Source organism: Aotus nancymaae, unplaced genomic scaffold, assembly GCF_030222135.1.
Source record: "Aotus nancymaae isolate 86718 unplaced genomic scaffold, 86718_ANA_hifiasm-v0.15.2.pri h1tg000008l, whole genome shotgun sequence".
NCBI classification, from domain to species: domain Eukaryota; kingdom Metazoa; phylum Chordata; class Mammalia; order Primates; family Aotidae; genus Aotus; species Aotus nancymaae.
The window spans coordinates 65,126,868-65,142,578 of record NW_026988419.1 but is presented as its reverse complement, the minus strand read 5'-3'; the positions used below and the strand labels follow the sequence as shown (position 1 = coordinate 65,142,578).

The window sequence follows — 15,711 nt, the reverse complement described above, 5'->3', positions numbered from 1 at the left end:
ATCTTAGTTTGGATCTAAGACCTGCTTTTCTATTTCTTTTTGTTCTTCCATCTGGTCTTCTTTTGAATTAACTGAGGTTTTTTCTCCCATTACTGTAAAAGTTATACTCTCAAATTTTTTTTTTACTGTTACCTTGACTAAAATATTTTTGAAATGTACAAGTTTGCCAACCTCTTGAATACTTTGTAAAGGTCTAAGAATGCTTGAACTCCAATTAATCCCCCTTCAGTTTGTGTGCTCTTTTGTCCTGATTTTTAGTTGTATCTTATGTCCCAAACAAGACATTCTTTGTATTACTATGTGAAGTCAATGTTCATTCAGATTTTCACTCCCCTTTTTTAGCCACCATGCTTTCTTGAACCTTAGACCTTTCATCAGTTCATCACCTTTCTGCACAAAGCAAAGTCCCCTTTTTATTTATTTATTTTTTTTGAGATGAAGTTTCACTCTTGTTGCCCAGGCTGGAGTGCAATGGCATGGTCTCGACTCACTGCAACCTCTGCCTCCTGGGTTCAAGCGACTCTTCTGCCTCAGCCTCCCAAGTAGATGGGATTAAGGTGCCTGCCACCACACCAGCTAATTTTTGTAGTTTTGGTAGAGACAGGGTTTCACCATGTTGGCCAGGCTGGTCTTGAACTACAGACCTCAGGTGATCCACCTGCCTCAGCCTCCCAAAGTGCTGGGCTTACAGGCATGAGCCACCACACCTAGCTGCAAATTCCTTAACTTTCCTTTAGTGAGTGTCCACTGGTGACAAACACATCCATTCTGTGTCTGAAATGTCTCGTTCATCTAATTCATCTAGTTCATTCCTACAAGAGAGCTTCACTGGTTATAAACAACTTTGGGTGAAGAGTCGCTTTTTCCCTTAACTATTGATGACACTATTCCACTGTCTTCTGGCTTTCCTTGCTGCTGTTGGGAAGTAGGTAAGCCTCATCATTACTATCTCACAGGTCGTCTGACTTTTGCCACTGCCTTTACAAATTTCCCTGATATCCTGCAGCTTCAATATATGTGGAGGTATGGATTTATTTTATTTAATGCACTTAGGATTTGTGTAAGTTTCTAGATCTGCGTGAATCGGTGTCTTTCATTAATTCTGGAAAATGTCTTTATCTTTTTAAGTACTTTCTACTTCCGGTTCTCTCCTAAATTTCTGTGACACATACTAGACCACCTTAGTCTTCCACATCTTTTTTTCTTCCTTAAGAAAAGCAACAGGACCACATCTTTTTTTTTTTTAATTGAAATGGAGTCTCGTTCTGTCGCCCAGGCTATGTAGTACAGTGGTTTGATCTCAGCTCACTGAAACCTCTGCCTCCCGGGTTCAAGCAATTCTCCTGCCTCAGCCTGCAGAGTAGCTGGAACAACAGGTGTGCACCACCACTCCTGGCTAATTTTTGTATTTTTTTTTGTAGATATGGGGTCCAGGCTACTCTCAAACTCCTAGACTCAAGTGATCCTCCCGCCTTGGCCTCCCAAAGTGCTGGGATTACAGGCATGAGCCACTGCGCTCGGCCTTCCAACCTTTTATTAGGAAAAAACTGCAAGCATTCAGAAGAGTTGGGTGAATGGTACGGTGATCACCAGCATCCTCTCATACTAGGTTCTGCTATTAACAGTTTACCCCACTTACCTCATCACCTCTCTCTCCACCTATCCAGCCCTCTAATTTTTTCCATGCAGTTCAAAGTAAGTTGTAGACATTGATACATTTCACCCTAAACGTTTCAGCGTGAGTTTCATTAAGCAGAGTGAAATGCATACATCTCCCTGAGTTTTGACAGATGTATACACCTGTGTGATCCAAACCCCTGTCTTGAGTCACAACATTGCTAATATCCTAGAAAGTTCCCTCATGCCTAGTTTTTCCCTGTTTTTCCCATCAAGGCTGTGATGAGACTCTGGGGACCTCTTGCTGCCTGCTAGAAGCTTCCTCTCTGCCTTGCATACCAGATTCTCCTTCTCTGTCTCTCACAGGAACCTTGAACCTGGATAGTCCATGGCTGATGGTCTGCAGCTCAAAGGTTGTACTGGCCACACCAAGCTGAGTTCCAAGCTGTCCTGGAGCTGATGCTGGGCAAGGCCTGGACCCTAAAGGACTTGGTGGTCAGTGTGGCCTGCAGGAGTCAGGGCCCCAACAGGGAAGGCAATATCCAGGTCTACACCCCAGCTACCATCTACCTCCAGGTGAGCAGTGCTCAGCCCCCAGCACATGCCTGGTCCCCTGCCACTGAGATCTTTTTCTGGTACAGAGGCAGACAAAAGCGGAGGCCTGTGGGCAGATAGCAGCTCACAGATGTGTGAAGTTTGGCCCTCCCAGTCTCTACAACTATCAGAGTTAGTTCTTTTTGTGTGTGTGATGGAATTTTGCTCTTGTTGCGCAGGCTGGAGTACAATGGCATGATCTCGGCTCACTGCAACCTCCACCAACCAGGTTCAAGCGATTCTCCTGCCTCAGCCTCTGAGTAGCTGGGATTGCAAGCATGCACCACCACACCTGGCTAATTTTGTATTTTTAGTAGAGACAGGGTTTCTCCATGTTGTTCAGGCTGATCTTGAACTTCTGACCTCAGGTGATCTGCCTGCCTTGGCCTCGCAAAGTGTTGGGATTACAGGCAAGAGCCACTGTGCCTGGCCTCAGAGTTAGTTCTTAAGTGATGTAGGGAAGTAGACTTAAAAAAGACGATCTAGATTTCCCATCTTGCTGCTTAGCAGCTGATGGGTAGAGAAATAAGATAGGAAAGCAAGTGGAACCCTACTTTGGAGACAGGTAGATAGACATTCTACCTGACAAAAACAAAAGAGTGAAAACTTTTCAGACATAAGTCGCTTTTATGCCGACTACTGCATGTCATGAAGTTGCTACTCTGCAGGCGTTTGGTGCAGAAGCAAGAACGGGTTTGGGAGAAAACTCGTAAGTGTCATCCACAGAGCTGAGGGAACCTGGTGCACGGACTCTCTCCCTGTACTGGGTGATGGGAGGAGGTGGGGAAGGTCCGGGACTGACTGGGCTCAGCCGAGGGCAGCATAGTTCCCTCTGAGGCAGCGCTGGGTGGCATCAGGGTGGAGTCAAGGGCGGTGGTGATGTTAGGGACCACGAGGAGGCCTCTGTGTAGCAGAGGGTGCCAAGACAGGAGCTCGATGTGTGGACCACCAGCCGGCTCCCACCCTTCACCCAATCAGAGGGCATGGCTGCCTGGCCCAGGGTGGTGGCAGTGGAGGTGCCGGCAAGCGTCCAGATCCTGGAGATGCCAGATTTGCTGATGAATTGGCGGTGGGAAAGGAGTGACAGAAAGGAAATTTATGGCTCAGAGGTTTTGGCTCAAGCATCTGGTAGGATGCAACTGTCATTTAAGGAAATGGGGAAGTTGGCAGTGGGGAACTGAGGGTCAGTGACATGGGACAAGGTGGTACAAAGTTCTGGTATTGGGTTGGAGGCTCAGCCACGCCCAAACCCTGTCTTGTCCTTTTCACTTCTCCCTGTGAGGCCCCTGAGTTGTGTGAACAAGGGATGGGGGCCAGCAGGGCACAGAGTACCATGTGGGGCCTTGTGCCAGTTGGGGGCTGCAAGTGGCCTACCTCCCCCAGCCCCAAAACTAGCCAGATCACACCCAGCTCTTCCTAGGACTCCCAAAGACCACAGTGATGGTGCAGGGAGAGAAGGCCACCTACCAGCGTGTACCCTTCAGGGTACAGACATCCTGCTACTAGTAATAGCGACCCAGTGAGGTCAGATTCTCTCCCCAAACTGGAGAGGAGACAGGGAAGTTATGTCTGTTCAAGGCTGGGGCAACAGAGAGGAGTATCTCTTCTTGCCTCAAGGCCCTGTAGAGACAACTAGCCTGCCTGCACTAGTCAGGTTAGGCCTCACAGAAATGGCACTGAAGGGCGTTTGAGGGATGAATAGAAAAGAGATGAAAGGGCATCCCAGGGGGAGGAAATAGGGTCTTCAAAGGCCTTGGTCCCCTCCCCACCTCATTGCAGGTTTCCACAGTGACAGTCTTGGTACAGAGCCTCTTCCACAGCTGGGGCAAACTCGAGTCAGCCTGGAACGCATCAGTGCAGGGTGAGATCCTTGCTGAGAAGAGCCAGGACCACAAAATCCTGCACTGCTGGTTCAAAGGCCCCCAGCAGGAGTTCAACCTAACAGCAGCCTACAGGCACCTGGGTGGGTGAGAGCCCAGGAAGCCGATGCAGCCAAGAGACCACCCAGTCCCTCCCCTGGCTCTCCTACCTCTCTCCCTGCTTGGGATGGAAAAGGGCTTTGTGCCACTGGCTCGGCCTGTGACCTCGGGCCTCCCTGAGCCTCTCTTTCTCTTTCCTTCTTCTCTTTTTCTGTATTTTTTGACAGTCTCGTTCTGCTGCCCAGGCTGGAGTTCAGTGATGCAGTCATAGCCCACTGCAGCCTCGAAGTTCTGGGCTTAAAGGATCCTCCCCACTCAGCCTCCCAAGCAGTTAGAACTATATCCACATGCCACCAGACATCGCTGACTTTCTTTTCTTTTTTCTTTTTTTATTAAGCAGAGATGAGTTATTGCCATGTTGCCCAGGGTGGTCTGAAAGCCTTGGGCTCAAGTGATCCTCCCATCTCAGCCTCCCAAAGTGTTGGGATTACAGGGGTGAGCCATTGCACCCAGACAAGCCTTAGTTTCTTGGTCTGTGAAATGGCCCCTGGTCACATTAGCTCAGATCCAGGAGCAAAGCTTGGCTCCTTTAGCTGAGAAATCCAAGTTCTTTTTTCCCCCTGGGCACCTAGGGAGGTCTGGCCACGGTGGGAGCCGGTGGGATCCTGTGGTCTGATGAGGGTGGAGGCGGTGGCCCAGTTCAGCAGCTGTTCTTGGATAGCCATTTTGGGGGTGATGGACAGGTTGTGGGGGGCTACCCCTTGCCTCCCTGTAAAGCGGGTCTGCAGCTTGGTCCTGTTGGCACATCCCTCTCTTCAGCCTGGATCTTGCTGCAGCCCTGGAAGACCCAGGTGCGACTGACAGCTCTGGGGACTGGTGCCCAGGGCCAGCCTCGGGGCCTGCAGTTGGAGAGAGAGCTGGAGGAGCTGAGGAGAGACAGGACATTGTACCAGAAATGGGGGACCTTGCTCCTTAGGTGCGTGCACCCCTTCTCCTAGGCGGACATCTCTGCAAGTGTTCCCTTTTCCAGCATGGAGGGTCCCCAGGGGGAACAGGATGGGCAGAGCTACCTGGAGAAACCCTGCTGACCTGCTGGGGCCTGGACAGAACCCAAATCCCAGAGAAGAGCCCCCTCCCCTGAAAGCTCCCAAATCCCTAGCACCCTCCATTAGTTACTGAGGTGGGAGCAGACATCAGAATCTCATCATCCTAGCCTGGAGCTGCTTGGGGAGTCTTCTCATTTGCTAGAGACAGAGCTCATTAAAAAGGTGGTTCCCTGTGTGCAGGGTACAGCATGAGGTTGGGATGAGCAGAGCCATCTTGGACTCCAGGCTATGCAATGAACAGCTGTGTGGCCTTAGGTAAGTCACCTAGAGCCTAAACAGCAGCAGTAATGACAAGCAACAGCAGCATCATTTGCAGATTTCATTTGTGTTTTACCTATTTACATTCATTGGGCACCTACTATGTACCAAGTGCTGTTCTGGGCATGTGGAAAATGGCAGAGAACAAGAAGGGCAGAAAACCTTGCCCTTGGGGAGCTTATGTTCATTTCATATTTGTTACCTCTAATCCAGATAATTGTGTCCAATGAATATTATTTTAGCCCCCGTTTTATAGATGGGGAAACTGAGGCACAGAGAGGTCAAGTCCTTTGCCTAAGGTCACACAGCTAGTGAAAGACTGTGCCTGGATTCCAGTCCCAGTCTGTGTGACACTAGATGCCGTGTGCTATCCATCCCTTTGGGTCTTTACTGTCAAATGGTGACAGAGACCCCAGCCATGCCCACCTCGCTGACACAGTGAGATGGTGAAGGGTGCAGGATGGCAAATTGTAAAAGCACGGGGCTGCCATGTGTCCTGATGTTCTCCTAACTCTGCACGCTCATGAAAGGCCCAGGCTGAGACCGTGGGGCCCAGTTGTCCCTGACACTGCCAGCTGCATTAGTGGCTTTGGCCTGTTTTTCCGTCTGCACACCAGGCACCCTTTGCACCTGCAAGGTGATCCTCCCACCTCAGCCTCCTGAGTAGCTGGGACCACAGGCACATGCCACCATGCCTGGCTAAGTTTTCACCCTGTTGCCTAGGCTGGTCTGGAACTTCTAGCTTAAGCAATCCACCTGCCTTGGCTTCCCAAAGTGCTGGGATTACAAGCCTGAGCCATGGCACTTGGCCTACCCAGTTGATTTTTTAAAATTATTTAGAGATGAGGGTCTCACTATATTGCCCAGGGTGGTCTTCAACTCCTAGCCTCAAGTGATCCTCATGCCTCAGCCTCCCAAAAAGTGTTGAGATTACAAGTATGAGCCACTATGCCAGGCCAAATTTTGATAATTGCATTTTCTACTCAGAAAAAACTAGCTTGATGGACTTAGGGTGAGGGAACCTTTGCAGCACAGCGCCTTAGGTAATTTGCTTATTATCTTGTAGAGTTGGAGTGGAAACTGTCTGAATCTGGAGCAATTAGTACCGACCTGGAGGAAAACTCTAAGAAGCAGATTGAAGATGTCTTGTTGTCCTCAATGCGGCACTCTGTCCCCACGTGGAGGGACAGCGATTCCGACGAGGAGTGAGGCTGCAGCTGCAATCACATGCTGAACTTTCTGTGACAAATTGCCTGATTTTTTTTAAAAAGGAAAAAAAGCAAGAATGAATCCTTCTGATTTTTAGTTTTGTATAAATTATGTTTTAAATCTTTACATTTTGGAAATCGTAACTGGAAATTGTTAAATATTTTACAACTTTTTTTTTAAATTATAGTATTTCCTCTAAAAAAAACTTAAAACCAGCTATTGGTATGGCAAATGTGTGTTTTCCTCATTTATACTTTAAGCAAGCCATAAAACCTATCACTATTTTTTGACATATAACTATAAAAAGAAATATTTAGGTTTAAATAAACATGAATAAATTATACTTGGAAAATTGCAAACTAAGTCATATAGACACATTGTTTTATTTCATAAAGAGCAGTGAGATTATCAACTCAATATAGGAATGGTCTCTAGGACAAAAGAATCTTAGTATTTATCCTATTTAGAAGAAACAGACCATTTTTGTGAAATATTCTCTTATTGAAGAAATAACTGAAATATTTCAATTTACTGGCATATTTGGTTAAATGCGTTTTCTCTAGAATAAGTTATCTCAGACTGTTAACTAATTTTTTTTTTTTTTCAGGTGCAGTTTTGCTCTGTTGCCCAGGCTGGAGTGCAGTGGCATAATCTCAGCTCACTGCAACCTCCACCTCCCGGGTTCAAGCGATTCTCCTGCCTCAGCCTCCTGAGTAGCTGGGATTAGAGGTATGTGCCACCACGCCCAACTAATTTTTGTACTTTTAGTAGATACAGCTTTTAATAATTTTGGATGGGCTGGTCTCGAACTCCTGACCTCAGGTGATCCACCCACCTCGGACTCCCATAATGCTGAGATTACAGGCTGAGGCACCGCACCCAGCTTAAATGTTAAGAATCAGCACGGAGTTCTTTTAGATTATATTGTGAAATTTATTTTTACTCTAATTCAAAGAACAGCAAGGAGCTCTGACCAATTTTACTGTCAAAGAGTCTGAACTATTTGGGTTCCCCCACAGTCCTTTTTTTTTTTTTAATGTAGAGTTGGGGTCTCCCTGTGTTGCCCAGGCTGGTCTTGAGCTCCTGGGCTCAAGTGATCCTCCCAGCTCTGCCTCCTAAAATGTTGGGATTACAGGTGTGAGCCACTGCACCTGGCCCACACACACAAGAGCCAGCGCTGCCAATAAAAACACTCCCTAGTGGTTTACCTTGAAGGTGCTTCATGGAATTTTAATTGCAGGGTTGGAACAAATTTGGTCAGTCCTCTTACCTGGATGCTGGTTCCGTGGGGTTTGTAGGAGAGCTGCCTTCTTGGATTTTTCTCTTGGTAGCTGACATTATAATGAGATCTTGGGGGAAGAACAAAGGTGGAAAGTTCAATGCTGTATTTTCCTGAAAGCTTAATATGCACATTTACAAGGAAAAAAAGGTGGTGGTTGAACAGGGGGCAGAGTCCACAGTGACGGAGAACAGCTTGAGTCCATTGTGAAGCCCACACAGGATGTAATTCTAAATATCTGCTGTGCCACTTTGATGAAAGTGTGAAAACTGCGCCTCATAATTTTGCTTGCACACCAGGCGAGTACAGAAAAAGCTCAGGTGCCTGTAGCATGGACAAATGAGGCCTGTCTGGCCCTCACAGCACCTGGGACCCAGGCAGCTATTGAGCTCTCTGACAACTTGATTCAGTGGTTTGGAACCTGACCTGCAAGTTCTCCAGGTTGATTAATTCTTGGAGACTTCCCTGGAATACTATCATCTTCTTTCTAATTCCTTCAGCACATTAGTGATGTGACAGAGCTGATATGACTTAGTACTTAAGCATTGAGCTCCCCCAGTTCCATAGCAGGAACACAGCAGTGACCAGGTGATACACAAGGACACCTGGAAGCTGTCTTCTGTGCTTGGAGGAAAGGGCTGTGGGGAAGGTGCTAGGTAGCCCCTGACCTTTTTTTTTTTTTTTTTTTTTTTTTTTTTGGACAGGATCTCACTCCGCTTGCCCAGGCTGGAGTGCAGTGGCACGATCTCAGTTCATTGCAGCCTCAACTTCCTGGGCTCAAGCGATTCTCCTTCCTCATCCTCCTGAGTAGCTGGGACTATGGGGAGCACCCCCTTACCAGGCTATTTCTTGTATTTTGTGTTGAGACAGAGTTTTGTCACGTTGGCCAGCTGGTATCAAACTCCTAGGGTCAAGCCATCCACCGACCTTGGCCTCCCAAGTGCTGAGATTACAGTTGTGAGCCACCTCACCCTCCCTAGGTAGCCCTTTCCAAAGTGGTTGGTGGAAAGTGTTCTGGAAAATTGGGATAGTAAATGACTGGGAATAGTGAAATTGATAAAATTATATAATCAAATACTTCCTTTTGTGGAGGAGAGAAAGGATGTGGATAGATTACATAAGCCTTCTGCATTGCACACCTAACTTCACCTTCTCACACTCGGAGGGGGCAGTGACTGCTTCTGCAGAGACCTGCAGCAGAGCCGCTCCCTGATAGTTCAGAAGGACTTCAGAAAGTTGAGCTGGCCTGGACTCGGTGGCTCACACCTGTGATCCCAGCACTCGGTGGCCTGAGGTGGGCAGATCCCCTGAGGATAGCAATTCAAGTACAGCCTGGCTACATGGTGAAATCTCTATTAAAAATACAAAAACTTAGCTGGGCATGGTGGTGCAACACCTGTAATCCCAGCTACTCGGGAGGCTGAGGCAGGAGAATCGCTTGAACCCAAGAGGTGGAGGTTGCAGTGAGCCAAGCACACCACTGCACACTCAGCCTAGGTGACAGAGTGAGACTCTGTCAAAAAACAACAACAACAACAAAAAAAACTGTTGTGCTGGCTATGAAAGGCACCTATGAGAGAGATGGAAGGCAGTATAGAAGGGTGTCCCTCTGTCATCAGGGAGGGCCAAAAGTTTTTTTTTAAATTATTCTTTGGCATTTACTACCTCCAGCTTTAAACTCAACCTTTTTTTCTTTTTTTTGAGATGGAGTCTTGCTCTGTCACCCAGGCTAGAGTGCAGTGGCACGATCTTGGCTCACTGCAACTTCCACCTCTTGGGTTTAAGTGATTCTCCTGCCTCAGTCTCCCGAGTATCTTGGATTACAGGCACCGGCCACTAGCCTGGCTTAGTTTTGCATTTTTAGTAGAGATGGGGTTTCGCCACATTGGCCAGGATGGTCTCAAACTCCTGACCTCAGGTGATCTGCCTGCCTTGGCCTCTCAAAATGCTAGGATTACAGGCATGAGCCACTGCACCTGGCCTATTTTTTGTATTTTTTGTAGAGACAGGGTTTCACCATATTGGCCAGGCTGGTCTCCAACTCCTGACCTCAAGTGATCCACCCACCTGGGCCTCCCAAAATGCTGGGATTACAAGTGTGAGCCATTGTGCCCTGCCTCAACCTTCTATGTAATCCCAAATCTTGACCAACTACTTTTCAGGTATGGCAAGCAACAAGTGTTGTGACTGCAGCTTCTGCTTGAGACACATGCTCCTGTGAAAGGGGCTGGGTACAGTGGCTCACGCCTGTAATCCTCGCACTTTGGGAGTCCAAGGTGGGTGGAACACCTTAGGTCAGGAGTTCCAGACCAGCCTGACCAACATAGTGAAATCCAATCTCTACTAAATATAAAAATTAGCCATGCATGGTGGCGCACGCCTGTAACCCCAGTTACTTGGGAGGTTGAGGCAGAACTGTTTGAACCTGGGAGGCGTAGTTTGCAGTGAGCCAAGATTGTGCCACTGCACTTCAGCTTGGGTGACAGGGCAAGACGGTCTCAGATAAGTAAGTAAATAAGTAAATAAACAAGACTTTCTGATAGGACCATTCTGAAGGTCTTCAATGTAGTTTTTTCTTTCTAAGCAATGTCTCTGGCACCTATTCAATACTGAGGAGTGCATAAACTATTGGAAATAACTGTACAAAAAGCAAGTCTGGCCGGGCGCGGTGGCTCCCGGGTATAATCCCAGCACTTTGGGAGGCCGAGGTGGGTGGATCATGAGGTCAAAAGATGGAGACCATCCTGGTGAACATGGTGAAACCCCATCTCTACTAAAAATACAAAAAATTAGCTTGGCATGGTGGCTCGTGCCTGGAATCCCAGCTACTCGGGAGGCTGAGGCAGGAGAATTGCTTGAACCCAGGAGGCGGAGGTTGCGGTGAGCCGAGATTGTGCCATTGCACTCCAGCCTGGGTAACAAGAGCGAAACCCTATCTCAAAAATAAATAAATAAATAAATAAATAAAGATGAATAAAATCTGCCTTAATTGGTATTAAAAAAAAAAAAAAAGCAACTCTTTCCCAGAAAAAGTAAATTAGGTCGAAATGCACTATTCAGGCTGTGATATCTCACTACTTCCACAGACATCTATAGACTTTTTGGCAAGACTATCTTATATTGGAACAAATGAATTACAAACTTGTCTCCAAAATTTGAGAAATTCCTTTACATTTCCACCTTTAACTTTTATAAAAAGGGAAAAATAGTGACAACCCTCATACTTACATCCAATTGCATCACCTGGCCTCATGCCTTCTACATCAATCAAATAACAAGACAACATAATTTGGGTCATTTATATATACGAAAAGAAAACCAATCAAGTTTTTTCAAAAAAGGTCCTATTTCAACTTACAGACATAGATATGAAAGTCCTAATAAAATATCAGCATATCGAATCCAGCAATTATTAGAGGATGACAAACCATGACCACAAGAAGACATTTTTCAAGAATGCAAGGATGACTCAACTTCAGAAGATCTATTTACATATTTATTTACATTATTATGATTTAACTAATAAACAAAAGGAAATACAGAATCATTTTTTATCAAAATGCTTTATATACTAAAAACAGAAACAGACTTCCTTAATATGACAAAGTATTTATCAGAAACCAATGATAAAGACAAGACAAATTGGGAAAAATATTAACGTGATATCTCAAAGAGTACTGTATAACCAACAGAATGGGTCAAAAACTTGGGAGTCACCATCACTGTCAGCCATTTCATCCATACTCTCTTCAATCCACCACCAATTCCTGACAATAGTATGACATAAATATCTCTAGAATATGTCTATATCTTTCCACCAAAATGACCGCCATGGCCTGGTCCACTCCACCATTATGCCTTACTTTCTACAAACACCTCCTAACGTGTCTCCTTGCTTCTACCTCTTTCCTTCTGCAGTGTATTTTCAACTCAGCAGCAAAATGATAGGTTGAAAATGTAAATTTGATTATGTTTCCCACACCCATCCCCAACAACAAAAAATTCAACGGTTTTCTATTGTTCTTAAGATAGTGACAAAAACCTTACACATAGTTCTGCATGGTTTTAGCTCCTACCCCTACTTCCAGCTCCATTTTAATGCCATACTTCCACCATGGCCCAGTCTCCTGGCCACTTCTTCCAACACAGTATATGTTTTCCTGTGACATGGGCTTTGCTGATCCTTAATGTTCACAGTTCTCTCCACAACGGTCGTATCTGGTTAACACCTACTCATACTTCCGATAGTTGCTCAGACCTCTCCACAGAAATCTCTAGTCCTCTCGTTGAAGTCAAATCCTCCCTGTTCCATGCTCTCATTGTACCACGTTCCCTCTCCTTCTCAGCGCTCGTCAAGAGTTGTAATTCTATAGACATTTTTGTGATTCTTTAATATCTACTCCCTCCCTAGACTGTTAGGAGGCACAGGGCAGCTGAAGTCTCTTTGCTAGCACCCAGCACAGTGCCTACACATAACAGATGCTCAGGAGATATTTTCAGAATGAACAAACATAAATCAGCACAGTGTGGCAACATCCATGAAAAGCATAAGGACACATATGATTTGATTCAGAAATTCTACTTGGAGTGAAATTACCTCTGGGGCTATGGTGTATGCATTCAAAAATGTTTATATAAAAATGATAACGATGTCAATGTTTTTAATAATATCAAAAATTTCTGACTTTGGTGTTCCTTGGTATGCAAAGGAAAACAGCCCTTAAAAAGAATGAAGAGCCCAAGTACATTCAAAGATGTCTATCACATATTAAAAAACAGAATGTATAACTATTATACCATTGAATCACATGTATGTTTGTATCTGCATTTTTAGAGTCTGAAAAGATGTGCACTAAATTATAAATGGTGGCAATCGTTGGGTGGGAGCAAGACTGCTTTCTACTTCATGTATTTCTATGCTGGTTCCTTTTTTTTACAACAGGATTACATTACCATTGTAAACAGACAAAGACAAATTTAAAATGGTCTCCCTCTGGGGTCAGCAACTTACCTACAAGTGAGGTAGCTAGTCCTGTTTAAACCATGGGTACAGTGGACACCAATAAGTTTGTCTATAAAAAGAAAATACAGGGTTAAGTAACCTAAGGACACACACAAGTGCATAACATTATCACTGCCCTGAAAATGAATAACTCTGAAGAGGAATTCTTTTTTTTAGGAACATACTATAAAGACTCACCTAACAGAATGCGAAAATTCACTGCTTCTGGGAAACTTGGCGTAGTCTCAATTAGACTCAGTGATGTAAACTACAGGCCTGGAAAGATACTAACAGCTTAATTGCAGTTTTGGACGGTGAATTAAAAGAAAAGAAAGATACTAACAGTTAAATCTGCAATGAGAAAAACCCATCTATCTAAAAATAGAATGTCCAACAGTAATTAACTTAATTATACAAAAAGGGAGTGAAAGCAACAACAGGCTATGACAAGAATGAAATTTCTTTCTGAAAGAAACAAATGAAATGCCTTCACTCTTGATACTGACTAGTAAGGACAGTTTCCATAGTACTCGAGTTCCCAAAGAGCTTCCATTCCTTGTCTCATTCAGTGATCCACACCTGCCACAGGTGAAGTACTCAGGCAAATAGCACTATTCACAATTTACAACGAAAAGGCAAGGCTTGGAGATGTAAGTCAAACCAGGCAAACAGCACAAGACTAGAATCAAGTCTAATACTTTTCTCATTAAACCACAGTGTTTCTTACTCCATCCTTTTAAAACATTATATGAGGAATTAAATAAAAAACATGTAGTTTATCGTTGTAAAATTTGTGTCTATGACTATGAAGCCCATCAACTTGGGAGTCTGAGGTGGGAGAATTGCTTGAACTGGGGAGATGGAACTTGGGGTGAGCCGAGATAAGGCCAATGCACTCCAGCCTGAAGGAAAAGAGCAAAAAAGCCAGCCATGCCAAGACTTTGCACTCCAGGCTGAAGGACAAGAGAAAAAACCCAGGGAAGCCAAGCCATTGCACTCCAGACAGAAGGACAAGAACAAAAATTCCAGCCAGGCCAAGCCATTGCACCAAGCGTACCGATTGCACTCCACCCTTAAGGACAAAAGCAAAAAAGTGAGCCATTCCAAGCCACGGCACCAAGTCAAGCCATTGCACTCCAGCCTGAAGGAAAAGAGCAAAAAACCAAGGGAAGCCAAGCCATTGCACTGCAGTCAGAAGGACAAGAGCAAAAATTTCAGCCAGGCCAAGCCATTGCACCAAGCGTACCAATTGCACTCCGGCCTTAAGGACAAAAGCAAAAAAGCGAGCCATTCCAAGCCATTGCACCAAGCCAAGCCATTGCACTCCAGGCTGAAGGACAAGAGGAAAAAAGCCAGCGAAGCCAAGCCATTGCACCAAGCCAAGGCATTGATGTACAGCCAGAAGGACAAGACCAAAAAAGAAGCCAAGCCAAGCCATTGCACAAAGCTAAACGATTGCACTCCAGCCTGAAGCACAACAGTGAAAAAGCCAGCCAAGCCAAGCCATTGCAACAAGCTAAGCCATTGCACTGCAGTCTGAAGGACAAGAGCAAAAAAGTCAGTGAAGCCAACCCATTGCACTCCAGCCAGAAGGACAGGGGCAAAAAACCAGCCAAGCCACGCTACTGCAGTCCAGCCTGAAGGACAAGAGCAAAAAAGCCAGCCAAGTCAAGGCATTGCACTTCAGCCTGAAGGACAAGGGTGAAAGAGCCAACCAAGCCAAGCCATTGCACCAAGCCAAGCCATTGCACTCCAGCCTGAAGGACAAGAGCAAAAAAGCCAGGCAAGCCGAGTCATTGCACTCCTGCCTGAAAGTCAAGAGCAAAAGAGCCAGCCAAGCCAAGCTATAGCACTCCAGCCTGAAGGACAAGAGCAAAAAAGCGAGCCAAGACAAGGCATTGAACTCCAGCCGGAAGGACAAAAGCAAAAAAGCCAGCCAAGCCAATCCATTGCACTCCAGCCTGAAGGACAAGAGCAAAAAACCAGCCAAGCCAAGCCATTGCACTCCCGTCTGAAGGACAAGAGAAAAAAAGCCAGCCAAGGCAAGCCATTGCACTCTAGCCTGAAGCACAAGAGCAGAAAATGCAACCAAGCCAAGCTATGGCACTGCAGCCTGACGGACAAGAGCGAAAAAGCTGGCCAAGCAAAGCCATTGCACCAAGCCAAGCCATTGCACACTAGCCTGAAGGACAAGAGCATAAAAAGCCAGCCAAGCCAAGCCATTGCTCTCCAGCCTGAAGGACAAGAGCAAAAAAGGCAGCCAAGCCAAGCCATTGCATTCCAGCCTGAAGGACAAGAGCAAAAAAGGCAGCCAAGCCAAGCCATTGCTCTCCAGTCTGAAGGACAAGAGCAAAAAAGGCAGCCAAGCCAAGCCATTGCACTTCAGCTTGAAAGACAAGAGCAAAAAAACCAGCCAAGCCAAGCCATTGCACTCCAGCCTGAAGGAAAAGAGCAAAAAAGCCAGCCAAGCCAAGCCATTGCTCTCCAGCCTGAAGGACAAGAGCAAAAAAGCCAGCCAAGCCAAGCCATTGCTCTCCAGCCTGAAGGACAAGAGCAAAAAAGGCAGCCAAGCCAAGCCATTGCACTTCAGCTTGAAAGACAAGAGCAAAAAAGCCAGCCAAGCCAAGCCAAGCCATTGCACTCCAGCCTGAAGGACAAGACCAGAAAAGCCAGAGAAGCCAAGCAATTGCACTTCAGCTTGAAGGACAAGAGCAAAAAGCCAGCCAA

At 45.9% G+C, this 15,711-nt stretch overlaps 1 protein-coding gene across 1 annotated transcript in view; it reads left to right on the top strand.

Moving 5' to 3' along the window:
* LOC135273594 (uncharacterized protein C2orf78-like) overlaps positions 1-15,711 on the top strand; it is a 48,625-nt gene that overhangs the window by 4,827 nt on the left and 28,087 nt on the right. Inside the window, exons 2-4 of the mRNA XM_064372783.1 lie at positions 2,024-2,193; positions 3,991-4,174; positions 4,950-5,106. Coding sequence (XP_064228853.1) covers positions 2,024-2,193; positions 3,991-4,174; positions 4,950-5,106 — 511 coding nt within the window. The remainder of the gene's footprint in view (positions 1-2,023; positions 2,194-3,990; positions 4,175-4,949; positions 5,107-15,711) is intronic.